A 27892-nucleotide genomic window follows, 5' to 3' on the forward strand; every position below is an offset into this window, starting at 1 on the left:
GATTTCGGTGTTGACCATCTGGTGATGTCCATGTGTAGAGTCGTCTCTTGTGTTGTTGGAAGAGGGTGTTTGCTATGACTAGTGCGTTCTCTTGGCAAAACTCTATTAGCCTTTGCCCTGCTTCATTCCGCATTCCAAGGCCAAATTTGCCTGTTACCCCAGGTGTTTCTTGACTTCCTACTTTTGCATTCCAGTCCCCTATAATGAAAAGGACATCTTTTTTGGGTGTTAGTTCTAAAAGGTCTTGTAGGTCTTCATAGAACCATTCAACTTCAGCTTCTTCAGTGTTACTGGTTGGGGCATAGGCTTGGATTACTGTGATATTGAATGGTTTGCCTTGGAAACGAACAGAGATCATCTTGTCGTTTTTGAGATTGCATCCAAGTACTGCATTTCAGACTTGGAAAGTAGAGCCCACAAGATTTCCTGGCAGTTTGAATACGGGGTGTATGAGAAAGAGGAAAGAATGACTGCAAGGTGTTTTGCATGATCCATCAGAAGGTATTAGAGTTGCCCTCAGCTGAGATGAGGACGGCTGAAAATTGAGCTGGTTTGGGGGATGGAGGGAGATGAGAAGGTCCATTTCAGATTTGTTAAATTTGAGATGTCAGGCAGGCATTTGGACTAGACGTGTAAACTTGGAAGTCATTAGCATGTAAATGAAAGTAAATCTGTGCCCATGAAACTGGATATATGTTGCCTGGCAATGGGGCATCAACAAGGCAGCAAGGTAACTGAAAACTACATGTCTCACAACTTTGCCTGATGCCAATATTGCTTATAACCCAGTTCTTCTCACCAATTAAGGACTAAAATTAATTCTCAAGAGTCTGGGGACTAAGTAATATACTATATGTGAAGTAGTAGGCATTCAATAATTGTTTCTTTTCCTTTCATATATGTCAACATTTAAAGGAAAACTCAGCCTTAAAGTAGGCTGTCTTCATTTAGCCTCTTCATTCTTCAGTAGTGTTGGTCTGGGAAAATTATTAATGAATTACATTCACCTGTTTTACCAGAAAATGAGACTATTGGATTACTAAAGCATAAGGCAAAATACAGGATAATATTAGGCTGAATGTGAAAGCTGGAGAGAAGAATATTCAAAGGATAACAGAAAATCAACCTATATTCCCTTAGTCACCAGTGGTTCCTATACTTCATTGCACACTGGAATTATCTGAGGCATCTCTTAAAAATATTTATATCTGACTTCTTCTCCTAGACTTTCTGACCTACTTGGTATGGCATACAAGCTGGGCATCAAGGGTTTTAAGATCTCTGCGGCGGATGTAATGTGTAGCAAAGTTTGATAACTATTGTGATATACAGGTTTATTTTTTTTTTTCCTAATGGAACCATCACTAATAATCACAGTATTCAAATTTCATTTTATAATTTACTTTTTTTCTTTGCTGGTACTAAAAATGAAAGCAACTCTCAAGAAAAGGTCCTCTTAAGGGCATTATGCTAAGGGAAATAAGTCAGAGAAAAATACTGTATAATCTCACTTAAATGTGGCATCTAAAACCAAAAACAGAAAACACAGAGAACAGATTGGTAGTTGCCAGTGGCAGTGATGGGGAGTGGAGTGAAGAGGTGAGAGGTAGTGGGTGGGGAAAATAGGAAGTCAAAAGGTATATACTTTCGATTATAAAATAAATCATGCAAATATAATGCACAACATGGTGACTATAGTTAATACGATATTGTAGTGTTGAAGATTGCTAAGAGAATGGATTTTACAAGCTCTCATCACAAGAAAAACATTGGTAACTATGTGTGGTGATGTTAAAATAGAAAAATGGGAAGGGGAGAGGAGGGGGGTCAATGGGGAGGGAAGGGCTTCAAGGCAGAGTAAAATAAATGAGCCTGCTGTAAATCATCCAGATGAGAAATTATGGTCATAATTTGTTGTGGATTCATGGCAGCTATTCACCTGGCCATTTATGTATGTGAAAAAATGAAAGTGTTAGTTGCTGAGTCGTGTCCAACTCTTTGCGACCCCGTGGACTGTAGTCCCAACCCAGGGATCAAACCTGAGCCTCCTGCATTGCAGGCAGATTCTTTACAGGCTGAGCCACCAGGGTAGAAGGGCCCCAAACTGGAGGCAGCTGTGATGTCATGGTAGCTGCTTTTGATCTGGAGTAAGAAGACTTAGAGTGAAATACTAGATCTTTTGCTTTTCATCAGAGCCATGGTGGGCAATTCATTTAACCTTCCTGAAATTCAAATTTCTTTCTCCTTAACATGAGAATGAGCAAAGCTATTTTCTGTGGTTGTTTTAATTGTTTTTAAAAGCTAATGTATGTGAAGGTAAATTATAAAGAGTTATATTAAGATCCTAAAGAATTATTATTTGAAATTAACCTCAGAAGTGACATGACATTGCAAAGTGTAATGATTTCCTACAAGGGGATAGTTTTTTTTTTTTCCCTGTATTTTTTCACTGATTTAAGAATGGAACTCTGCAAATAGTAGGTAATAAATGCTATTGAACCTACATTTGGCAGGGCAAGTGTTATTTTGTATTTATTTCTCATACAGTGCATTGTGCTGTGCAGTGATTATAGTCTCTCAGTTGTGTCTGACTCTTTGCCACCCCATGGACTGTAGCCCACCAGGCTCCTCTGTCCATGGGGATTCTCCAGGCGGGAATACTGGAGTGAGTTGCCATGCTCTCCTCCAGAGGATCTTCCCAACCCAGGGATCGAACCCAGCCCTCTCACATTGCAGGTGGATTCTTTACTGTCTGAGCCAGCAGGGAAGCCCATACAGTGCATTAAATAGGGAAAAAAAACATGAACTTTGGACACAAATGTTGTCACTTCGCAAATCTCTGTCAGTAGGCATGTTCTATAACTCAGGTTTCTTTTCTCTTTATATTAGGGATAATAATATCTACCTTCCAGGGCTGATGTGTGAAATTCAAGTGTAAAGCACCATGCATAGTGACTGGCACAGAGTTGGCAGGAAATGTTAATCCCTTTCTTCCCTCCAAGAGTATAAATCTTGGGATAATAATTTTAAAATCTGAGTACTAATTATTTTTCAGTAGCCAAAAAAATCTTAACTATCATTTTTGTTTTGCTGATTTCTGTGTCATTTTTAAAATGACACCCCTCTCCCAAACCCTTGCCCTCCATGAATGCTTTGAAAAACATGTTTGTTTTGTATGCTTTTTCAGATAATAAAAAGAGCCATTTTTCCATTAACTTTTTTCTTTTCTTCAGGTTTACACCATGGGTAGCACAAAGGAGAAGAGTGACAATTACAAAGACGATCTTCTGCTTAGGATGGGACTTAATGATAATAAAGCTGGAATGGAAGGATTAGATAAAGAGAAAATCAACAAAATTATAATGGAAGCCACAAAGGTATGTTTCTTTTTCCTTTCAGTATCTTTAATTTAGTAACCTTTTTACTTTTTTAAAAAAAGAAAATTATTAAGTTCTAGATGACATTTTAAGTATTTGAATATATAAAATTGTTAAGCTCCAGTGCATATAGAATAATCTCCCTTCTCTGCTAATGCTTTTGCATTCTACTTGGTACTTAACATGCACATAGTATGCTTGTTAAAGCAAAATAACGTATATCTTCTTTTTCAGCCCTTTTTTCCTACCTCAAGAGGAGGCTACTACAATTGTGGGGTTTTTTGTTTTTGTTTCAGTTATATCTTGGTAGTCTTTCTGTATAAGAAATTAAAGATCTTCCCTCTTTTTTATGCCTGCATAGGTGGATATACTGTAATTTATTGAACTAGCCAGAATCTTAACATATAAGTCATTTCTGGTCTTTCATCTTTACACATAATACTACAGTGAATAACCTTGTATTTCATAACTTTATTACGTATGTGCAAATATAACTACAGCAGAGATTCCCTGAACCAAATACAGAGAGCTTGAAAGGGTATATACATGTGTATTTTTCAATGAATTGCTCAATTGCCCTCCATAGTAGTTGTATCAATTTACATTTCCACTGCCAACATATAAGAGTATATTGAATCTGTACCAACACAGTGTGTTACTGTACTCTTGGATTTGCCAGTCTTCGGTAATGCAATGTAGCGTTAATTTATATTTCTCATCAAATTTCAAAATGTTTGTAAGATACCATTAAAAATACAGAGATAAGTAACATACTAGAGTAAAATATCTATTTGCAAAACACACATCTGTTAAAGGACTTACATCCAGAAAATATGAATTATTCTTACAGCTCATTAATGAGAAGACAACCCAATCAAAAAATGTGCAACACATATAAATAGACACTTTACTAAGGAAGATATAAGAATCACTCATGAGGAGATGTTCAACATTAGTCATTAGGAAAAAGCAAACTAAAACCACAATGAGGGACTTCCCTTGTGGTTCAGTGGTTAAGAATCCTCCTTCCACAAATGTTAACAAGTCTGAAAGAGGAAATTAACAGTAACACAATAATAGTGGGAGACTCTAATACCCCACTCACACCTATGGATAGATCAACCAAACAGAATTAGCAAGGAAACACAAACTTTAAATTCTACAATGGACCAGTTAGACCTAATTGATATCTATAGGACATTTCACCCCAAAACAATGAATTTCACCTTTTTCTCAAGTGCACACAGAAAATTCTCCAGGTTAGATCACATCCTGGGCCATAAATCTAGCCTTGGTAAATTCAAAAAAATTGAAATCATTTCAGACATCTTTTCTGATCACAGTGCAGTAAGATTAGATGTCAACTACAGGAAAAAAAGTATTAGAAATAAAAACATATGGAGACTAAACAACATGCTTCTAAATAACCAACAAATCACTGAAAAAATCAAAAAAGAAATCAAAATATGCATAGAAATGAATGAAAGTGAAAACACAACAACCCAAAACCAATGGGACTCAGCAGTGCTAAGGGGAAGGTTCATAGCAATACAAGCATACATCAAGAAACAGGAGAGAAATCAAGTAAATAATCTAACTTTATACCTAAAGCAACTAGAAAAAGAAGAAATGAAAAACCCCAGGGTTAGCAGAAGGAAAGAAGTCTTAAAAATTAGGGCAGAAATAAATGCAAAAGAAACAAAAGAGACCATAGCAAAAATCAACAAAGCTAAAAGCTGGTTCTTTGAGAAGATAAAATAAACAAACCATTAGCCAGACTCATCAAGAAAAAAATGAAGAAGAATCAAATCAACAGAATTAGAAATGAAATGGAGAAATCACAACAGACAACACAGAAATACAAAGGATCATGAGACTATTATCAGCAACTATATGCCAATAAAATGAACAACTTGGAAGAAATGGACAAATTCTTAGAAAAGTACAACGTGCCAAAACTGAACCAGGAAGACATAGAAAATCTTAACAGACCCATCATAGAGAAGAGCTAACACCTATCCTAGACATTACTTTGCCAACAAAGGTCCGTCTAATCAAAGCTATGGTTTTTCCAGTGGTCATGTATGGATGTGAAAGTTGGACTGTGAAGAAAGCTGAGCGCTGAAGAATTGATGCTTTTGAACTGTGGTGTTGGAAAAGACTCTTGAGAGTCCCTTGGACTGCAGGGAGATCCAACCAGTCCATTCTAAAGGAGATCAGTCCTGGGTGTTCTTTGGAAGGAATGATGCTAAAGCTGAAACTCCAATACTTTGGCCACCTCATGTGAAGAGTTGACTCATTGGAAAAGACTCTGATGCTGGGAGAGATTGTGGGCAGGAGGAGAAGGGGACAACAGAGGATGAGATGGCTGGATGGCATTACCAACTCAATGGACATGAGTCTGATTGAACTCCAGGAGTTGGTGATGGACAGGGAGGCCTGGCGTGCTGCAATTCATGGGGTTGCAAAGAGTCAGACATGACTGAGTGACTGAACTCAACTGACTGAACACCTATCCTACTCAAACTCTTCCAGAAAATTGCAGAGGAGGGTAAACTGCCAAACTCATTCAACCATCACTCTAATACCAAAATCAGACAAAAAGAGAAAACTACAAGCCAATATCACTGATGAACATAGATGCAAAAATCCTTAACAAAATGCTAGCAAACAGAATCCAACAACATGTTAAAAAAATCATACATCATGACCAAGTGGGCTTTATCCCAGGGATGCAAGGATTCTTCAGTATTCACAAATCAATCATTGTGATACACCACATTAACAAATTAAAAGATGAAAACCATATGATTATCTCAGTAGATGCAGAGAAAGCCTTTGACAAAATTCAACATCCATTTATGATAAAAACTCTCCAGAAAGCAGGCATAGAAGGAAATGTGTGCTGTGTGCTTAGTCACTCAGTGATGTCTGACTCTTGCGACCCCATAGACTTTGTTTTGGAAGTTTTAGCCACAGCAGTCAGAGAAGAAAAAGAAATAAAAGGAATCCAGATTGGAAAAGAAGAAGTAAAACTCTGTTTGCGGATGACATGATCCTCTACATAGAAAACCCCAAAGACAGCACCAGAAAATTACTAGAGCTAATCAGTGAATATAGTAAAGTTTCAAGATATAAAATTAATGCACAGAAATCCCTTGCATTCCTATACACTAACAATGAGAAAACAGAGAAATTAAGGAATCCTACTCACCATTGCAATGAAAAGAATAAAATACTTAGGAGTAAAACTACCTAAAGAAACAAGAGACCTATATATAGAAAACTATGAAACACTGATGAAAGAAATCAAAGAGGACACAAATAGATGGAGAAATATGCCATGTTCATGGCTTGGAAGAATCAATATAGTGAAAATGAATATACTACCCAAAACAATCTATAGATTCAATGCAATCCTGAATATACTACCCAAAACAATCTATAGATTCAATGCAATCCCTATCAAGCTACCAATGGTATTTTTCACAGAAGTAGAACAAATAATTACACAATTTGTATGGAAATACAAAAAAAACTCAAATAGACAAAGCAATCTTGAGAAAGAAGAACAGAACTGGAGGAATCAACCTGCCTGACTTCAGTCTATACTACAAAGTTACAGTCATCAAGACAGTATGGTAGTGGCACAAAGAAAGAAATATAGATCAATGGAACAAAATAGAAAGCCCAGAGATAAATCCACACAACCTATGGACACCTTATCTTTGATAAATGAGGAAAAAATATACAATGGAGAAAAGACATTCTCTTTAACAAGTGGTGCTGGGAAAACTGGTCAACCACCTGTAAAAGAATGAAACTAGAACACTTTCTAACACCATACACAAAAACAAAATGGATTAAACATCTAAATGTAGGACCAGAAACTATAAAACTCCTAGAGGAAAACATTGGCAAAACACTCTGACATAAATCACAGCAAGATCCTCTATGACCCACCTCCCAGAGTAAGGGAAATAAAAGCAAAAATAAGTAACTAAACTTAAAAGCTTTGCACAATGAAGGAAACTATAAGCAAGGTGAAAAGACAGCCTTCAGAATGGGAGAAAATAATAGCAAATGAAGCAACTGACAAAGAATCTCAAAAATATACAAGCAGCTCATGCAGCTCAATATCAGAAAAATAAATGACCCAACCAAGAAAATGGGCCAAAGAACTAAACAGACATTTCTCTGAAGAAAACATACAGATGGCTAACAAACACATGATAAGATGCTCAACATCACTCATCAGAGAAACGTGAATCAAAACCACAATGAGGTACCATCTCACACTGGTCAGAATGGGTTTTATCAAAAAATCTACAAACAATAAATGATAGAGAGGGTGTGGAGAAAACAGAATGCTCTTGCATTGTTGGTGGGAATGCAAACTAATACAGCCACTATGGAGAACAGTGGGGAGATTCCTTAAAAAACTGGAAATAGAACTGCCATATGACCCAGCAATCCCACTGCTGGGCATACACACCAAGGAAACCAGAATTGAAAGAGACACGTGTAACCCAGTGTTAATCACAGCACTGCTTACAATAGCTAAGACATGGAAGCATCCTAGATGTCCATCAGCAGACAAATGGATAAGAAGGTTGTGGTACATATACATAATGGAATATTACTCAGCTATTAAGAAGAACACATTTGAGTCAGTTCTAATGAGGTGGGTGAAACTGGAGCCTATTATACAGAGTGAAGTAAGTCAGAAAGAAAAACACCAATACAGTAGATTAGCACATATATATGGAATTTAGAAAGATGGGAATGATGACCCTATACGCAAGACAGCTAAAGAGACACAGATATAAAGAACAGACTTTTGGACTCTGGGAGAAGGTGAGGGTGGGATGATTTGAGAGAATGGCATTGAAACATGTATGATACCATATGTGAAATAGATGACCAGTCCAAGTTTGATACATGAAACAGGGCACTCAAAGCAGGTGCACTGGGGCAACCCAGAGAGATGGGATGGGGAGAGAGGTGGGAGGAGGGTTTGGGATGGGGGAACACATGTACACCCGTGGCTGATTCATGTCAATGTATGGCAAAACCCACCGCAATATTGTAAATTAATTAGCCTCCAATTAAAATAAATAAATTTTTTAAAAAAAGAATCCACCTTGTAATGCAGGGGACACAAGTTCAATCCCTGGTTGGGAAACTAAGCCCAACTCTAGAAGCCCATGTACCACAACTAAAGAAGCCCCCTGCATGCCACAACGAAGACCCAGTGTACCTAAAAAAGCAAAAAATCCCCAAACCACAATGAGATATATTCATAGTATTATAGCTTAGAATTGCTGTAATAAAGACAAACAGTAACAGATTTTGCAAGGATATGGAGAAATTGGTATCCTCATACATTGCTGGTAGACTTGTGAAATGCTTCTGCCATTTTGGAAAACAGTTTTGCAGTTCCTCAAAGGGTTAAGCAGGGAGTTGCCATGTAACACAGAGATTCCGCTCCCAGATACATATCCAAGGAAGATGAAAACATGTGACCACATAAAATATGTACACAATTGTTCATTGCAACATTTTTCATGATAGCCAAAATATAAAAATGATCTCAATGTCCATCAGTCTTATAAATAGGTAGATAGTATGTTCACTGATGGAATGATAGATGATTTTCTAAAAGTTACTTTCTACTTTTATTTAATGGCTGATATTAAATATTTAAAAGTCCTGTTTACTTAAAACAGACTGCTAATTATTTCTCCATTTAAAAAAAATGATGGGTTTGTTTGAGATTAGCAGAGAATTGCAGTTCAAGGACTGCAGCCATGGTAAGCCACGTGCAAGTGCTCAGCAAAAATAAAGAGAACTCTTTCCAAGAGGAGAAAAGGAAGTTGGCAAGGGTATATAGTAAACAGAGGCCATGACTTTTCATTGGCTGAGTCGTTGCCAGGAAAGACTTTGTTCTTTTTGTTGCTTTCTGCTATCATCGAAGGGGGCCAGAGCTCCCTCTTCTGATCTCTGAGTATTTAATTGAGGTTTCTGTTAATTTTTTACAATAATTTTTCAATGAAAGTAAAGGAGATAATTGATGACCCAGCTGACTAAATCCTTGGGTGTGCCTGGAGGATCCCACCTAGGATATGCTTTTATTTCCCAAATGGAGATCTGTACTCATCTTGGAGAGTTTGTACTGTGCTTACTGCCTCACAACAATCTTGTGATTTAGGTAACTGTAAGTTCATTTTACAGATTAGGGAGGCTGAGGCATAATAAAATGAACTTTAGGGTCACCAAGCTAGTCAGGAATGGAGATAAGTTTTGAATTCAAGCCATTCTTTTTCTAGGGTCTGTACTCTTAGCCATCAGTTCACAGTGATGCTTTCCTTCAGCCCTTTCTCTTATGCTATGCGTTCTTTTCCTACCTTAGGGGTCCAGATTTTATGGAAATGAGCTCAAGAAAGAAAAGCAAGTCAACCAAAGAATTGAAAATATGATGCAACAAAAAGCTCAAATTACCAGCCAGCAGCTAAGGAAAGCACAATTACAGGTATTAATTCAATTGCTAAATATAGTAGTTGCTGGTAGAATAATAATTGGTAGTTAAAATGCATCATGGTCAAATGATAACTGAAAACAAGTTGAAACGTAAATGTTTGTTACATTGTAAAGCATAAAAATTTAACAAATGTGCACACAACTTTGTAAAAAATTGCCCAAATGTTTTTACATAAAGACCCACACCTAAGCATTGTCACCTCCATTAGAGTAAATGGAGCCTTAGTTAGGTTAAGTGACTTGCCGAGCTTCGTAAGACAGGTAGTTGCCAGAGTTAGGATTTAATCCAAAGCTTTTGTTCTTTTTATTATATATGTTGCAGCTGGAAAAGGCCCCAAGATAAATGTGACATGTTTTTTGAAAAACTAATTGTTCAAAAAAGGTTTGGGGGAACATGTTGACTAATTAAATTTGAAAGTACTTTGAAATGTAGTTGTGTTATAGTAAAAGTCACGTAAATGGTAGAATGCCAAATGTACATGAATTTTTGAGATAAAACACAAGACTTCTAAAAGTTTGGGGTCGTTTGGCTTCTTTGGCCTCTTTTGGGGAATAAATGCTTAATTTCCTGTGGTATTACAAGTTCTTTCAGTAGAAAAGTTTGAGAAGAGCCAGTCTGTAAGGCTTTAGGTGGTAGACTGAGAACTCAAGGCAGTAAAACTAAAGTTTACATTTAAAGAGTTTTACCCTCTATGAAAATCTGATTCAGTTTTACAAAGTACTTTAAGCTATAATTTAGCAATAAAATTATAACATTAATCAGGTATGCTATAAAATTCTTCTCATGATGGGAGTTCAGATATTATAAATTTTATTTTCTTTACCAAACTAGTATGTCATTTTTTTGGACATATGCTTTCCTAGAGCACAGGCTAGTTTTTTAATCTTCTATGTTAAGTCTGCTATCGTGACTGAAGATAATTTGTCAAATCATCATTTTTAATGTTTCGTGGCAGCTCAGTCTATGGAGGTACATGACATTGTGATGATCGCTGGTATTTGTGTATCTTTGCACTCTTGTCCTGTTATTGTCACCAAAGATTGTACCATTTTACATTTTCAACATAAAAATGCTGGTTTCCTCACATACTTGTGTAAAACTCAATTTTATCAACTTTATCAGTCTTTTAGTTTTTGCTGATACCATGTCCAAAATATCATTGTTGTTTTAATTTGCCCTCCTTTGATTACAACAGAGAAAGAATGTCTTTTCACGTATAAGTTAGACATCAGTATTTCCCTCTTGTGGGAATATCCTCTGTTATTCTTTTAGGATATAGGCTAAATAACTGGCACAAGAGACCCTAAAATATAATGGTTCAAATAAGTTTCTTTCTTTCCCACATTATAGGTTAAGTAGTCCCAGCTGCTCTGGTGGTTCTGATCACCATAGTAATTTAGAGACTCAGGTTCTGTTATACATTGAAAGAAAGAAAAGGAGAAAACTTAATTGAAGGAAAGTAATTTGCTATTAAGCAGGTGAAAGAGAAGTTAAGCGTGTTACCTTAACTCACATTTGAGTTTCATGGCCACACCTAAGTACAAGAGAAGCTATCAAATATATTCTCTTAAGTGGGTAGCCATATGTTCAGCTAAAAATCTATTACTATGGAAGGAAGAGAATAGATTTCAGGGTTCAACTAGCAGTCCAAAGCAATATTCTTTGCTCACATTTCTAGAGTTTATTTCTCCTCATTTATAGATCTTATCATATAATAAATACTTTTTGTCTGTCACTTATAAAGATTTTTCTAATATGTACCATAGTTTTATTTATTGAATGATAATAACACAGTTTAATACTACCCCTCACCACTCTTCTTTAGAAAAACATTTTCTTTTCATCCATTGTTTTTTTCATACAAGATTAAGCATTATTTCATCACGTTGAAAAGAAATTCCACCCCGTCCAAAGTAACATTGTTTTTAAGTTGATATTACTCCTTAGGCAGTTTAGTTTCTGGAACTCTTTTTTATTTATAGCCTACAAATATCTTTAATAAAGTTTTAAAGATGTAATACATAGGAGTGGCATAGCAACGTCTTGCTGTTTATACTGCTTTTAAAACTCATATCCTTAATATGCTAATAATCTGAAGAAATAGAGAATCCCTTACACTGTGTAGCAGAACTTCCCATTTTGTTAACGGTTTTACTTGACTATTCCATGGGAGGCTCTGTGACATCTTTTACAAAGGAAATGGCAGGAAGTGTGTTTTTTGTTGATTGTAAAATTGTTTCCGTTTTTGAGCTTCCTTTAAAAGAAGTTATATCAGTGGGAGGGGATTGAGGAAATCCTAAGGAGGCTGGAAGATCTGAAAGAACAGGTTTTCATGGAAAACGTGTTTCTGTTTTGAAGTAATGAAATTTACAAATAATATTTTATTTTACTATATTTTATTATATGTAATAGATATTTTATTATATGTAATAAGTAAGCTCTGAAGGCATAAATTCACCTGATGTTTCTTCAGAACCTCTCTAAGTATCCCTACCCAATCCCATCCTCATTAAACTTCTTAAAAGCATAATCATTTTTGTAGCTGTCAAAGCATCTTATTGTAACTTGGGCTCTTGGATTGAATAGATAAGCATCTGTGTTATATTAAATGCCAACTACTGAGTAAATCAGTGCATTTTGACCACTTTAACGGTTGATTTGGAGAACTTGGATTTATTCCACAATTTTTAGGTTAATACTAAGTTAAGAAAATGAAAAACCAGTATTTCTGAAGTAATCTCCTAAATCTTTTAAAAGTAATTTTTTAAATGTAAATAAGATATAATATGGATATAAAATATGCCACTAGAACTCTGTTTGAGCTTATTTCAGTGTTAAATACCTTTAAAAAAATTTTGTTTTAGGGAAGTATCATGATATAATGGAAAGAATATAGGCTTTAGAGAAACCTGATTTCCAGGTTTAGTTCTAACATTTACCAGTTCTATGACTTAGAGCAAATTACATAATCTTCCTCAGCTTTAGCTTCATATATAAAATGGGGATAGTAAGTATCCTCTCAATTAATTTGACCAGTAGGTGAGTTAACCTAAGCATTTTGCATATTACATATAATATAATCAACAAATATCATTTCTACCTTAAAAACTATAGGTAATATCACTAAGCCCTTACCATATCCCTAGATAAGTGCATTACATGGGTATCTGTTTTAATTCCTTCCATCTTTTGAAATTGGTTTAGTCTCTCCTTCAGTTCAGTTCAGTCACTCAGTCGTGTCTGACTCTTTGTGACTCCATGGACTGTAGCACACCAGTCCCTCTTTACAAATAAAGTAAAAATGAGAGGGGTTGAGTTGCCCACTGTCATTTAACTAGTAAGTGGCAGGCCTGAGACCCAAACAAAGCCCTTACCCACTGTGACACACACTGGCTCTGAACTGTAGCAAGAGAGAGGAGACTTGGAAGTCTTTCCGAAGGAGAAATGGAGGGAAGGAAACTATGAATGAGGATTTCAGCAGATGAAACTGGAAAAAAGCAGTGGTGTGCATTTGGTAGATGTAGAAGAAAAGAGTTCAGACAAGGGTGACCAATGAGGGCTAGTAAAGGAAAGTGGAATGTGTGAGTCATTCAGTGGCGAGGTTTCCTTTTGGCAACTGTACACTTGCTGTAAGCACAGAAAGACAATAGATTGTTAAAGAAACTGTCAGAGCATTAACTTATGAGTCTACGGAGAGGTGTTTTTTTCCCCCCATTTGGCTTGCTTTCTATTTGTTGTCTTCTTCCTTTTCAGTGTTTCTGTGTTAAGATATTTCAGATGCTGCTCCCTTATACTCAGTCGACTCAATTCTTAGGCACATTTTCTGGGTTAATCTACCCTTGTTTTTATTAGTCTCCATGATTTGTTTACATCTTTTTAATGTCGGGATGTTATTCTCTATTTTAAAATTGAAGTACTGGAAGAAATATTTATTTTAAATCTGGATGATAAATTGGAATAATGTTAAAAAGTTCTATTTATTAGATGTAGTGTCTCACTGCATGAAATCAGCCTTCTCCAAACTTTTTCTACAAATACTGTTTTCTCCTTTTAAATAAGATATACATATAAATTATATGTATGTAATAAGCATATATATATTTTGTTCAATGCTAAATCATATCCATATATAAAAGAATAAAATTTATACTGATAAATATAAATGGGTGTATAAGTCTCTCTTCCCTTTCTCTTTTATGAGGAATTTATTTGTATAGTTGCCATTCTTTATTTTCACGTTGCTAACCTTTAAGATTTACATTCTAAGAAACTTTCACGAATCAGTAGAGTATTGTTAGCTATTAGCCATCATACTGTACCTTAGAGCCCAAATCTTATTCATCTTTTTTTTTAACTGAGGTAGATCAGTTGACCTGTAACACTGTGTTAGTTTCAGGTGTACAACATAGTGTTTTGATTTCTCTGTTACAAAATGATCACCATGGTAAGTCTATAGTTACCGTCTATCATCATACAAAGTCATTATTATAATATTATTCCCCATGTTGTACATTTCATTGTCATGACTCATTTATTCTGTAACTGGAGGTTTGTACCTTTTAATCTCCCAATGGGGAAAAATTTTTAAAGCAGATAAGGTCTTTCTCCTGATGGAACTCACAATTTAGAATCTAGTACAGTAAGTGCCATAATAAGAGCAAGAAAACAAATAAGGGAACATTGAATTCTGTGGCACAGAGGACAGAGATCCAGTTGTGATTGACGGATGTCTGAGTCGATCCTTGAAGGGTTGGTGTCAGAACTAGGAAGGGCATTGTACGCAGAGGAACAGCCTGAAGAAGACACAGAGCAGCTAGGTTTTTCAGTGAGTTTTAGGCTAAGCAACGTTGGATCCTCTAGAAAGCCTCACTGTGGCTATTGGAGACAAATATGAATCAGAGTGATTGTTTACAAAAGAGGACTTGCAGTTTTTTGTTTTCTCAAGGTTTTTTTTGTTTGCTTGTTTGGTTTTGGTTTTACTTTTTCTAAAATGATTTTTAATTGAAGGATAAAGGAGTTACAGTTTTAACTTGTAACCTAGGAGTTAACTAGTGTCACTGTAACATTAAGAAAGAAGACCTTGAAAAGAAAATTTCTGCAGAATGAAAACAAGAAGTCAAACAAGGGGAAAGGCTCCATTATACCCGCCTGAAAGTCTCCACCTTTTAGAAAACCTAGTCTAGGGATTGTCACATCTCATTCAGAGCTCACCCCACTTGCTTATTTCTGGCTGCTCTTCTCTTAATTTTTTATTGCTACGTTGTGAAGTTTTCCAGTGATCTTTTATGAGTTAAACTTGCATTTGTTAAACTTGCACCATGTGCCAGACACACCTCCACACTCTTCATGTATTCTGTTTCATTCAGTAGCTTTCTTCCCTCTCCTCTTCATGATTTTACTTAATGGCCTTACTGACTTCCTTATATGTTACTAGATTAAAATGGTCACATAGCCACCCTCAGCTGCAGAGGAAGCTAGAATATTGTATATTTAGCTTTTTCAGCCTGCACAGTAGATGCCACAAAAACGGAACACTTGGGAATGGGTATGTTTGCTACATAAGCCCTTTCTCACTGCCCTACTTTGGTTATTTCTTTCATTTCTCTTTCTTCTTTCTTATCAGTCTAACTGTTTTTCTCAAAGAAACAAAATTGTTTAAACATCAAAATTTCTCATTGTTATTGTTGAAATTTCATGAAAGAATAAATCATAGATTAAATTTTCGATTTTGATTCAAATAGACTACCAATTATCAAATTTTAGCCTTAAAATAGCAATTCTACAGAGGAAATGTTTACATCATGCCTTAAGACAATCAGTTGTACAGTACTATTCAACATAAACATCATATGCCAAAGAAGTATAATCGTTTATTGTGCATTTCCTTTCTTAGTATTTTAAGACATTAATATTATGAGTCAAATAGAAATTGTTTATTTTACCTAAACAGAAGCTTTTAGTTACAGTAAGTTTTCCAAATTTATAAAGCAGTAGAATTATTTGATATATAAGCAGTTGGAATGCTTTATTCATTCAGTAAATATTTATTAAGTACCTATTATGTACCTGTGGGTATTGAAAAATGAAAGAGTTGGTAGGGAATGATATTTGAGAACAGACTGCCTATCCTCGTGGAAATAAAAGCCATTACCAATCTTAATAAACAATAATCAAATATACATAGATAGGTATGGGAATGGATAGATGAGTGGCTGGCCAGATGGATGGACAGAGACAAACAGACACCTACTAAAAATAAGATTAGTGTTGGGACTTCCCTGGCAGTCCAGCAGTTAGCACTTGGTGCTTTCACTGCCATGGGCCTGGGTTCAATCCCTGGTCAGGAAACTAAGATCCCGCAAGTGAAGTGGGGGAAAAAAAGGTTAGTGTTAGGATTACTGGTATTTCGATATTATATTCCTAAAATGTGTTAACTGTTTAAAAATTGAGGTTGACAGATTTGCAATGGAATTGGAACAGAGCCGGGATCTGAACAGTACCATAGTGCACATTGACATGGATGCTTTCTACGCAGCTGTAGAAATGAGGGACAATCCAGAGCTGAAGGATAAACCCATTGCTGTAGGATCAATGAGTATGCTGGTAAGTAGGTAAGATTGGAGACAAAAAAGAAGTTTCATGACATATTCATATTCAAGTAATCAGTTCATGAAGGGAAAAGACCTTATTAAGTTCTACCAGTTCTATCAGAATATTTTTCTAGGTGTTTTATAGGTATTCACTTACTGAATCCTTTCAACATCACTTGAGGTACACATTTTTCTTTCCATTTGACAGATAAGAAGACAAATTCAAAGAAGTGTTTTATAATGTTCCCAGTGTTATGAATTCAGTTCAGTTATGTCCAACTCTTTGCAACCCCATGGCCTGTAGCGTACCAGGCCTCCCTGTTCATCACCAACTCCTGGAGTTTACTCGAACTTATGTCCATTGAGTCAGTGATGCTATCCAAACACCTCATCCTCTGTCGTCCCCTTCTCTTCCCGCTCTCAATCTTTCCCAGCATCAGGGGTTTTTCCAGTGAGTCATTTCTTCCCATCAGGTGGCCAGAGAGAGTACTGGAGTTTCAGCTTCAGCATCAGTCCTTCCAATGAATATTCAGGAGTGATTTCCTTTAGGATGGACTGGTTGGATCTCCTTGCAGTCCAAGGGACTCTCAAGAGTCTTCTCCAACACCACAGTTCAAAAGCATCAATTTTTTGGTGCTCAGCTTTCTTTATAGTCCAACGCTCCCATCCATACATGACTACTGGAATAACCACAGCCTTGATTAGAGAGACCTTTGTTGGCAAAGTAATTTTTCTGCTTTTTAATATGCTATCTAGGTTGGTCATAACTTTCCTTCCAAGGAGTAAGTGTCTTTAATTTCATGGCTGCAGTCACCATCTGCAGTGATTTTGGAGCCCAAAGATATAAAGTCTGATACTATTTCCACTGTTTCCCCGTGTATTTCCCATGAAGTGATGGGACTGGATGCCGTGGTCTTTGTTTTCTAAATGTTGAGCTTTAAGCCAACTTTTTCACTCTCTTTTTTCACTTTTATCAAGAGGCTCTTTAGTTTTTCTTCACTTTCTGCCATAAGGGTGGTGTCATCTGCATACCTGAGGTTATTGATATTTCTCCCGGCAATCTTGATTCCAGCTTGTGTTTCTTCCAGCCCAGCGTTTCTCATGATGTACTCTGCATATAAGTTAAATAAGCAGGTGACAATGTACAGCCTTGACGTACTCCTTTTCCTATTTAGAACCAGTCTGTTGTTCCATGTCCAGTTCTAACTGTTGCTTCCTGACCTAAATACAGATTTCTCAAGAAAATGTTACAAACCTGGTAAATGATAGAGTGACATTTTATCTTTCTGTTGCAAATTATATTTTGCTTAAGTAACTGTTCTAGTTAAAGAGAATTGAAAAATAAAGAAAAAGAAATGTTATTCTAAAGCAGAAATTTGCAAATAATGGCCTATAGGCCAAATCCAGCCTGCTGCCTTATTTTGTAAATAAAATTTTATTGAATACAGCAACGTAAATCAACTGTATGTGTGTGCTTAGGGGCTCAGTTGTGTCCGACTCTGCGACCCCATGGACTGTGTAGACGGAATTTTCCAAGTTAGAGTACTGGAGCGGGTTGCCATTTCCTACTCCAGGGGATCTTCCCAATCCAGGGATTAAACCCACATCTCTTGTGCCTCCTGCATTGGCAGGCGGATTCTTTACCACCGTGGCACCTACTCCAATAAAAATTTTAAATTTTTTATTGGAGCACTGTCACACCCACTCATTTATTATTGTTTCATTAAAAGAGCAGAGTTGGTAATTGCCGCAGAGACCATATGATCTGCAAAGCCTAAGGTGTTTGAACATTTACAGAAAAAGTTTACCAACACCAGTTTTGGAGTAACATGTTTTATTAATATAAGTACTGTAACTAAATAGTTCTTTCCGTGACTTGAAACCCTTGCCTTTCTGTTACTGTGTGGCTTTTCCTTATTGCCACCCTCACCATCGCAGGTGAAAGTGACCAGGATAGCTGTGTGTAGCCAAAAATGTGTTGGGAATTAGAAATAGCAACTGAAATAGATGAGTTTGGTTTAAAAAAAAAAAAAACACGCAAGAGAAATAAGGAAGGTTCTTCCTTGTTCTAACTCTTTTCAATGCCTTCGATAGCTATTAACATGATTCCTGAGTTGTTATTTCATTATGAAACTACAGTCTGTTTGTTCATTATCTCTGCTCCCACAAGTATTTAGGCAACTGACAGTCCTGGTTCTAAAATAATCTTTGTAGGAAAGTATACTCGCCTTTCCTACAGATCATCAACTAATACTTGAAAAAAAGTATATTCAATGTTATTAAGAATACATATCACCATGTTTTTATGTGAAATTATGCACATGAACCTCTTTAGTACTTAGTGAACATTCATCTGGGCTCATGATTCTGTAATTTGAGCAGAGTACAATGGGGAGGGTTTGTTTATCCCACTTGGGGTTAGGTAGGACTTTACCTGGAGCTGAAGGATCCCAAATAGCTTCACTAATGTCCCTCCAGCTATGGGCTTTCCCCTCCACATGGTGCTTTCTCCTCCACATGGTCTTATTAAATCCTGGTAATGAGATCTCTGTAATCTAACATGAGATCTTCACATAGTTGCTGGACCCCACAAAAGCAAAGGCGGACGCTGCAGACTTCTTTATGCCTCAGTTTCAGGACTCATATAATGTCACTCCCTCACATGCCTTTGGTCAAAGCAAGTCACAACACTAGTCTCTTGGTAAGAGGAACTAGAACCCACCTTTTGACAGGAGGAACTGTGAAAGATTGTGACTGTGATTTACAATCCCCCACAAACCTAAAGGTTAAAGGGCGTCATATATAAAATTGTTTTTCTACTCTACTGTAGATCTAGCTTTTTTAATATCAATCCCAATAGGTTTCTCCATATTAATATTTAAAGCATTGGTTCGTCTTCCAAGTGCTGTCTGCATTTTCTATTCCAGAATGTTGACCCAGGATTAGCATAGTTTTGATTACTATCAAGATTTTTTAAATGCCACTTGAAAACTATAAATGGCAAATTTATATGATCATTTCTGAACTACCCTTTCATTTGGTAGATTTTGTTTTACATTCTTTGAATTTTCACTTTAGATTCCAAGGATTCCATTTGTGATTAATTTTTTCTAAATGGTACTGTGGCATACCACATTAGCCTAGATTGTTGCCAGGTATTTTCATCAGCAGGATTTAATAAGTAATGTTTTCCTGTTTACTCTCATAATTGTTAAGTACCATCTCCTAGTTAAAATGTGTTCACCAAAAGAGGTATTCCAGCCTTAAGAAATAAAGCTTAATTTTAAAAGTTCTTTTGTGCTTTAATCGTTTCATGTTCGAGACTTAATTTAACTGACCATATATTAGACCATATATTTCATTTTTTGTAGATGAAAAATTTCCCAAATCCCAAACAGAGCAAATTCTAAATCCATACTATTATACTATACTATTACTTGAGATACTTTTTTACTTTCTGTGACTTCCATATATAGCTTTATACTACTATAACTTTCATGTAACATCTCCCTCTATCATCTAAACATTTATATGTACTGTGTTACATATATTCATTAAAGCCAATGAAGTTTAGTTACTTGAAATGTAAGAGAACCTTTTTTAATAGCACAGTCTTGCTTTTTACCTCATGTCACGTTATAAATATGAGACAGCAGTGGGAGAGGGTCGTGGTACTATACCATGATATGACGAAGGCAAAAGCTTGATTTGAGACAGTGGCCTATAAAAGAAATGTCTTTGAATTGAAAATGCCTATCAGTAATGTGTTTCTTTTGAAAGCAGCAATCAATATGGCAATTTTGGTTTGAATGTTTTTCCCCTCATGGTCCGCTTTCTTTCAGGCTACTTCAAACTACCACGCAAGGAGATTTGGTGTCCGTGCAGCCATGCCAGGATTTATTGCTAAAAGACTCTGCCCACAGCTTATTATAGTGCCCCCAAACTTTGACAAATACCAAGCTGTGAGTAGAGAGGTAAGTCTGCTATCTCATTCCTACTTATAGCCTCTTGTTGATTTCGCGTCATATAGAGAGACAGGTCCAAATACCATAGCACAGCAGAATCTATGCTTAGCTTACCCCTCTAAGTCTCGCTTCTACCACTTCCTCAGCTTATGTATCGAATATTGAGCTGCATATATGTCCAGACTATACCCTTCTATTTCCCAGCTTTTGTTTCTTGTTTTTTTGCTTTTCCATGTGTTTTCTCATCTGCATGGAAAATTCTTATCTCCCCAGAAAACCCTGCATTACCATAATTATAACCTAAATTAACTTTAGCTATTTTTCTGTTAATGTGCAATGTGCATTTTCCTCTAGAGTCACCTTATGTTCATAATCTACAGACTTAATCCCATAACATTAATTCCAAGCTGTTTTCTGAGTAAATTTTGTATCAATGTTTCTTAACAGTGACAAAATTAACTTATTTTGATTAGCTGCTCTCCTGGCCCCATAATCTAGTGAAGGTGCTTATGAGCATTTAATATCCCGAAAACCATAATCAAAGAAAAAGGGGAATAGTCTGTTGCTTTGAAGAGGATCTCTGAAAAATAGAGATTTGGTTATTCATGAAAATTGCCTAAAGTGTGATATATGAAAAACTGTCCTTGCCAGTGCTAAAACTTGAGTCAGAAATTGAAATTTTAGTGTGCAGTGTCAAAATATGTTTAGACTACTGTGGCAAAATGCACTGTGTTAAAGACTGCTGTCTGAATTGAAACACTTAAAAACTCCAGTCTCTCACTTATTACCATTTAGTCATGTAAACTGTCTTTAGATTCACTCTTCTTATTTGTGTTCCACCTCATTTCCCCTAGAAATGAAAACTCCCCCAAATTAAAATGGTATTCCACCCCAATTTTTTTTAAGTTTTTAACAATTCTTTCAAAAACCAGTCTGTGGAAGCAAGTGCCTTGCTGCCTGCCTCTGCAAAGGTGGTAGGGAAGGGGAGGCACCTTCACACGGGTTAGCGTGTATCTGTTGTTGTTGTTGCTGAGTCCTGTCTGACACTTATGCAACCCCATAGACTGTAGCCCGCCCGGCTTATCTGCCCGTAGGATGTCCCAGGCCAGAATACTGGAGTGGGTTACCATTTCTTTCTCCAGAAAATCTTTCTGACCCAGGGATCGAACCTACGTCTCCTGCATTAGCATGAGGATTCTTTACCACTGAGCCACCTAGGCTTTTAATACTAATAAGTTTGAAAATCCTTCAAAGACTTTTAAGTTCTGCTTTAAGTCAGTAAAACTCCTAACAGCGTAACAATGAGAGCCAAATTGTTTTAGTTCCCTTTCGTCATGTACATAAGTTAGAGAAATCTGTCTTCAAATTTGATCAGGATCTAACTAGTTTATTTGCGGATGACAAGTGTGTTCTTATCTGTAAATGAACTATAGTGCAGATTCACTGACAACAAATGCATTAATATTTATGGCTTGTTTAAAAGTTTAAGAAAAAGCCATTTTTGTTTTATCCAAAAGAATGGAGTTGCTGTAACTGTTCTTCTACAAGCCTCAGTACTTCATTTTTACTGGAGCCTGTCTATTTTTGTTCTTGAAGAAGTATCTTATGTAAAGGAAGTGAGTGAGTACTCATTGTCTCCAGAGAGCACTTCTCATTCAGAATCATCTTAGTTGGCTGCCAACTACTGACTTTCCAGTTCCATTTTCACGAGAAAGATTCCATCTGAGCACATTGTAAAAATGATTTCTTCTATAAGAACAAAGCTAATTAAGGTGCTTTCTGAGTAGAGCTTGGCCAAATTTTTTGTCACATTTTCTAAAATTACCTTTGATTCAGTTATATTAAGCAAAAAAGCTTTCTTTTAATAAAACATCTAAAAAAATTTTCTCATGATAACACAGACAGCTTTAAAACACTAGATGAAACATTACATATTTCAGCAAATATGTTTTTCTAATATATATATTATTTTGGCAACCATTTCCTTTAATTTCAGCTAATACTTCAGTGGTTAAAAAACTTCATAGTTTCATATAATAAAATTATCTTCTATAAAAGGAATTTCTGGAATCATGCAGATTCTGATGTCTTTACATATTTCTTTTATTCCAAAGTGCAACTCCAGACTTTTCCCCATCATTTAATATAGTCATAGACTTAACACTATATTTTTGTCATCTTTTCCATTCTAAATCCTGATAGCTGTTTTGTTTTCTGAATGGATACATATATTATTGAATGAAGTTTTATAGATATAATTAATTGAAGTAGAACTACTTTCTAAAGCAACATAGTACCTTCATGTAAGATTATTCCTTTTTAAAATGAACAAAAAAGGTCATAAAAGGAGAGCAAGATCCTGTTGTTCCCACTTCAGCTTTTGACCTGCTATAAAATTATGTTGCCTAACTTTTTCTCTGCCTATCAGAATGATATTAAACATGTTCCTTTTGAAGGTTAAGGAAATCCTTACTGATTATGATCCCAATTTTATGGCCATGAGTCTTGATGAAGCCTACCTGAATATAACAAAGCATTTAGAGGAAAGAAAAAATTGGCCTGAGGACAAAAGGAAGTATTTCATCACAGCAGGGAACTCTCTAGAAAACGGTAAGCAATTTATTAGAATGGTCAGACTTTTAAAAAAATCCTTTGGATTAACCAGTTAGCAGGCATAGATGTAGGACTAGATGTAGCTTTATTATGAAAAAGTATTAAAAATGAAAATCAGAAACTTAAATATACCAGTGGGATTTCTGAGATAAATGTGTGGAATGTCACTTTTAAACCAAATGAAATTCTTAAATCTCTAGACTTTGAGTGTGCAGAGTCCCTACCCGAAGTAGTTTCATAGCAGGTTTTTTTTCCTAAGATCTAACTTAACTGAGGGTTGGATTGCATTGAATCTGAGGAGGTTCTCTGTTTAAGGTAGCCTTTGGTTGTAGCTGTTAATAATAGAAAATACACTTAAAAAAAATTTGTCTCAAACATACTAAAACATTGAATGGGATTTTTTTCCCCTTTATTACATAGATTTTCCATAATCTGGTTACTGTGATTACTGTTTTTAACCCTGCCAAAATTAATGATTCTCCAAGTCCCTTCTTTGCCTTAGACCTTATTTTAACTCTTTTTCTATATAATGAAACAGAAGTTTTATGACCCTAAGGGTTTTTTCAAATGGGACCCTTATCATCTATCCAAAACAATGCCAAAAAACACGCAGATATGATGTACTCTGTCAACTCTCTGTCTGAGGTGGGATTACTTCAAATGCCAGCGCTGCCCTGGACCCCTGGGCAAAGTTCACCTGGATGCAAAGGTAGAAACAGAGGGTTTGCCTGAAACCCACAGCCACGTTTCATGTGCACAAGTCATTACCTGCTTCAGAGGGGACAGTCTGCCATGGTTTGGGGCTCACATCTTAGGAGCAGATTTAATATGGACATCAAATCATAATTTTATCACCTTGCTTAGAGCTCTAAGGTCTCTCTCTTTAAGGGAAACATTAAACAATATAAGCAGTAAACAGTTTCTGGACGTAGAGTCTTGAAGCAAAAGGTGTTTTGCTCTTAGTAGAACTTGTTTGGGGAAGTGACACACAAAGCCTGAGATTGCTTAAAATCGTACTCTGTTCCTTAACTTTCGCAAGAGAAAGGCGGGGAACCATGAAATATCCACAGTTACACTGAATCACTCTGCGAGTGTCTCCTATATTCTTGGCGTGCCATGCTCAGTTGTGTCTGACTCTTTGTAACCCCACGGGCTGTAGCCTGCCATGCTCCTCTGTCCGTGGCATTTTCCAGACAAGAATACTAGGCTGAGTTGCTATTTCCTACTCCAGGGGACCTTCCGACCCAAGGATCAAACTTGCATCTCTTGCATCTCCTGCATTGGCAGGCTTATTCTTTACCACTGTGCCACCTGAGAAGACCCTATAACAATTACTTTCACAATAAGTTATAAAAAATTATATTGGGGCTAAGATAAGTGTTTTCATTCCCTACTAATGTTCTTTTCATTTACTGTACATCCAAACTCATTATGAGGATGTGAATTTTTAATACCTGTCATTCTTAATATTTATGTACTTTCCTCTTCATATATTTCATATTCTTAGGCAATTTAAATACTTTCCTTTTTTTTTCATATCTAAGTCCCTGTGGACTTTCAGGTGTATCTGATTTCACGTTATGCCAAGAGAAGCTTTCAACAGTGAATTGGAGTCATAGAAGGTGGTTGACATAGCTTCCTCTAAAGTCCAAGGCATTTTTCTGTTGTTTGCCCCTTTTCTAAAAGGTGCAGTTTTGGAAAAGTATTATTAACTACCATGTCTATATAGAAATAAAATAATAATAATAATTTTATGTTTATTCTCTCTTATAAATCTGGATGATGCTAGCCAATATAAAAAACTAAAATACAGTACTGAATACTTTTTAGCACTTGGCATCCAGATGGGATCCTTAATCTAGTATTTCAGATTATCAGAAACCTTAATTTTTCACTTTGATCACCTCAGTTATGGGGCTTAAAAGATATTTCTTTCAGAAAGCAAATGAGAAACCACTTCAGTGGCTGGTTGCAGAGCCAGGCCTCACAGAGAAGTAGACAGATTGAAAAGGTAACTGCACCATTCAGCAGTGACTGAACAAAGAGCCTGAAAACGGCAGGCTTTGCTTTCTGTCGTAGAGCTCCATAGTCAGTGCCTCACGTGAGGATGCTGTGGCAATAGCTTGGGTATGAAGCATGCAGAAGGGGCTGCAGAAGGGGGCTGTGAACATTCCTTACTCGACCTGCAGGTTTGCCATAGCTCTTTACCTTGACTTCCACACATCTAGGTGGGGAAAAGGGTCCAGGTAGAGGCCATTTCAACTGTGCCACAGTCTTAATCCCCTCAGAATTGCTCTGTATTTTAAAACCGGATAATGGAAAATGAACTGAAGTACATAAATAACAGCTAATGTATAATTTGAAAATAAGGCTTATTTTGTAGTGGCCTGGGAATTCAGATTTGGAAAATATCTGTGACTTAATTCATATTAATATTTTAAAATTTGATACTAATCAGGGGTCTGTCATATTATTTGCGTTATCTGTAAACTCTTTCTGAAAAACCAGCTTCATTTTTTAAGTATAATACATTTGTATGTGCCTTGGAACTAAGAATTTAATCTTTGCTTCTGTATGTACCTTAATTTGGAAAACGTTTATGTGTAAATGAAATTATGAGCTGGAGGGAGTTCCCAGGTGGACTCTTGGTTAGGATTCAGTGCTTTGGCCGCTATGCCCCAGGTTCAATCCCTGATCTGGGAACTGAGATCCCACAAGCCACTTGGGGCCACCAAAAATAAAAAAGAATTATGGAATGGCTCAGAAAGCTCTATTGTTAATCTTGTTTTTATAAATTTTACACTTAAACCGATTTCTTCTCCATTAAGCCCAGAAAGTAAAGTTCATGGATTTGTTCCTGAGGACATTGGTATAGATTTAAATGTATTTCACAGTTTAAATTCATGAAAAACACAATTTTTAAAAAAAGGTAATTAAAAAAAAGAGGTAATAACCAGATTAATATTTTTGCTTTACTTTTTAGTAATATTAGTTCAGCCCTTTGATAATAAAGGCTTCTCACCCTTAAACTTGGATGATTGTTAATCTGATTAGACCTTAAGAATTTGTATATTTAACGAAGTATAACTTCCAAAAATAATTTCTATTTATTTCAAATGTGCTGTTAGTAAGAGCGATACTTTATAAAAAAGAAAAGTCAAAACTAAAATCAACATTTGAAAGAATAAAATTCAGATTATTTTAACACTTGGAAAGTTCTTCCATGAATGAAGAAAACGATAAGGTTTTTTTCCCCCCTAAAAATAAAATCTGTCTTTCAGGCATAATTACTCTAGATTGCCTAATGCCTTTTCCTTATTCTTAAATTCTAACTTAAGGTTCTTTTTTCTCCTAGAGATGAAAGGGAAAAAAACTTTTTTTCTTTTTTTTTTAAGAAAAAAGTACTGTGAATCTAATTCCAACTCTAGTTTTCAACTAATTTTGTTCAAACATTAGTGATTTTTACCTAAGCTATTTCTTTTTAAACTGTATACGATGGAAATGGGTGATATTCTTTTTAAGAAAAGCTTAGAATCAGTGTTTTCTTTGTTAAACAGTTAAAAATATAAATGATAATGTTTCTGACCTTGGTTCTTAGAAACAAAACTAAATGAGATTTGTTTGTCTTTAAAAAGATTGACGGAAACATAATTTATGAAGTATGTACTTCTTAGAATGGAGATGAATTACTGTTCTTGTTTACAATTTAGATAAACCAGGAAAGGAAGTTGATAAACTGAGTGAGGGTGAAAGATCCGTCTCTCCACTCCTTTTTGAAGATAGTCCTCCTGATCTGCAGTCCCCAGGAAATCCTTTCCAAGTGAACTTTGAAGAACCAAATAATCCTCAAATACACCAAAACTCAATTGTTTTTGGAACATCAGCGGAGGAAGTGGTAAAGGAAATTCGTTTCAGAATCGAGCAGAAAACAACCCTCACAGCCAGTGCAGGTACTTAAAAGGATATTGGTGGTTCTGATAGTTATAACTTTCAGACTAGCTAATTCAAATGTACTATTAGTCGTTTCTCGTTATAAAGTGTATAGTTCACAAATTTTACTTGGCCGTTTTTTAATTAACTTCTGACAGTTTACCTATTTAGAATGCTGTGAACCTATAGATAAATGGGAATTAAGCAGAAACGTCCATGTGTCCAAAGCAAAAACTTACCATAAAGCTCATGTAGCTATCTTTTTCAAAACAAAATATATTTTAATTGGTTTTGGACATAATACTTTATCAGTTTTCCCTTTGAAGACTTACAGTACAAAAAAAGGGCCCAGCTGACCGTACAGGATATGGACAAGACAGAAAAAACACCAGCAAGCTGCATTGCAATCTGGGATCATCTGGTAAATGGAAAAAGAGCTTTCCATCTGTCAGTCACTCATGAGGATATCTCTGTGTCTTAGTGTAGAAACAGATACCCGTGAGGACCCTAGATTATTTTAGCAAAGCCATATTATAATTGGGTTAGTCTTTTCTTCCTAGGGCAAAGCTTGAGAATAAGTAATAAATTTTAGAATGATGTGTATAAAAATTGAAATAAACTATTATATTTGAGTATACCTATTTCCAGTTATCTTAATCATTAAGACACCTAGAAATTATAAAACACCTCTCTGAAAAGTGGTTTGCTTTGTGTGCATATAAAGTATGTGCACATTTCATTATCATTGTTTTAAATATACTAGAAACCAGAATCTTTGATTTTTTTTTCCTTTATGTGGGTAATCTATACAAAAGATCTTTTCAAAGAGAAAGCTTTCATCCTAAATTATATTCTCAATCTTTTCTATAAGACAGA

At 35.8% G+C, this 27892-nt stretch overlaps 1 protein-coding gene across 2 annotated transcripts in view; it reads left to right on the forward strand.

Annotated features, from left to right (window-relative positions):
- The window catches only part of POLK (DNA polymerase kappa), an 84985-nt gene that overhangs the window by 42551 nt on the left and 14542 nt on the right, over positions 1-27892 (forward strand). For both annotated transcript variants that reach the window (XM_069595333.1, XM_069595332.1), the window contains exons 2-7: positions 3234-3377; positions 9790-9909; positions 16369-16521; positions 20351-20482; positions 22930-23083; positions 26797-27036. In XM_069595333.1, the coding sequence (XP_069451434.1) occupies positions 3234-3377; positions 9790-9909; positions 16369-16521; positions 20351-20482; positions 22930-23083; positions 26797-27036 (943 nt within the window). The remainder of the gene's footprint in view (positions 1-3233; positions 3378-9789; positions 9910-16368; positions 16522-20350; positions 20483-22929; positions 23084-26796; positions 27037-27892) is intronic.

This window comes from Ovis canadensis, chromosome 7 (assembly GCF_042477335.2).
Source record: "Ovis canadensis isolate MfBH-ARS-UI-01 breed Bighorn chromosome 7, ARS-UI_OviCan_v2, whole genome shotgun sequence".
Classification (NCBI taxonomy): domain Eukaryota; kingdom Metazoa; phylum Chordata; class Mammalia; order Artiodactyla; family Bovidae; genus Ovis; species Ovis canadensis.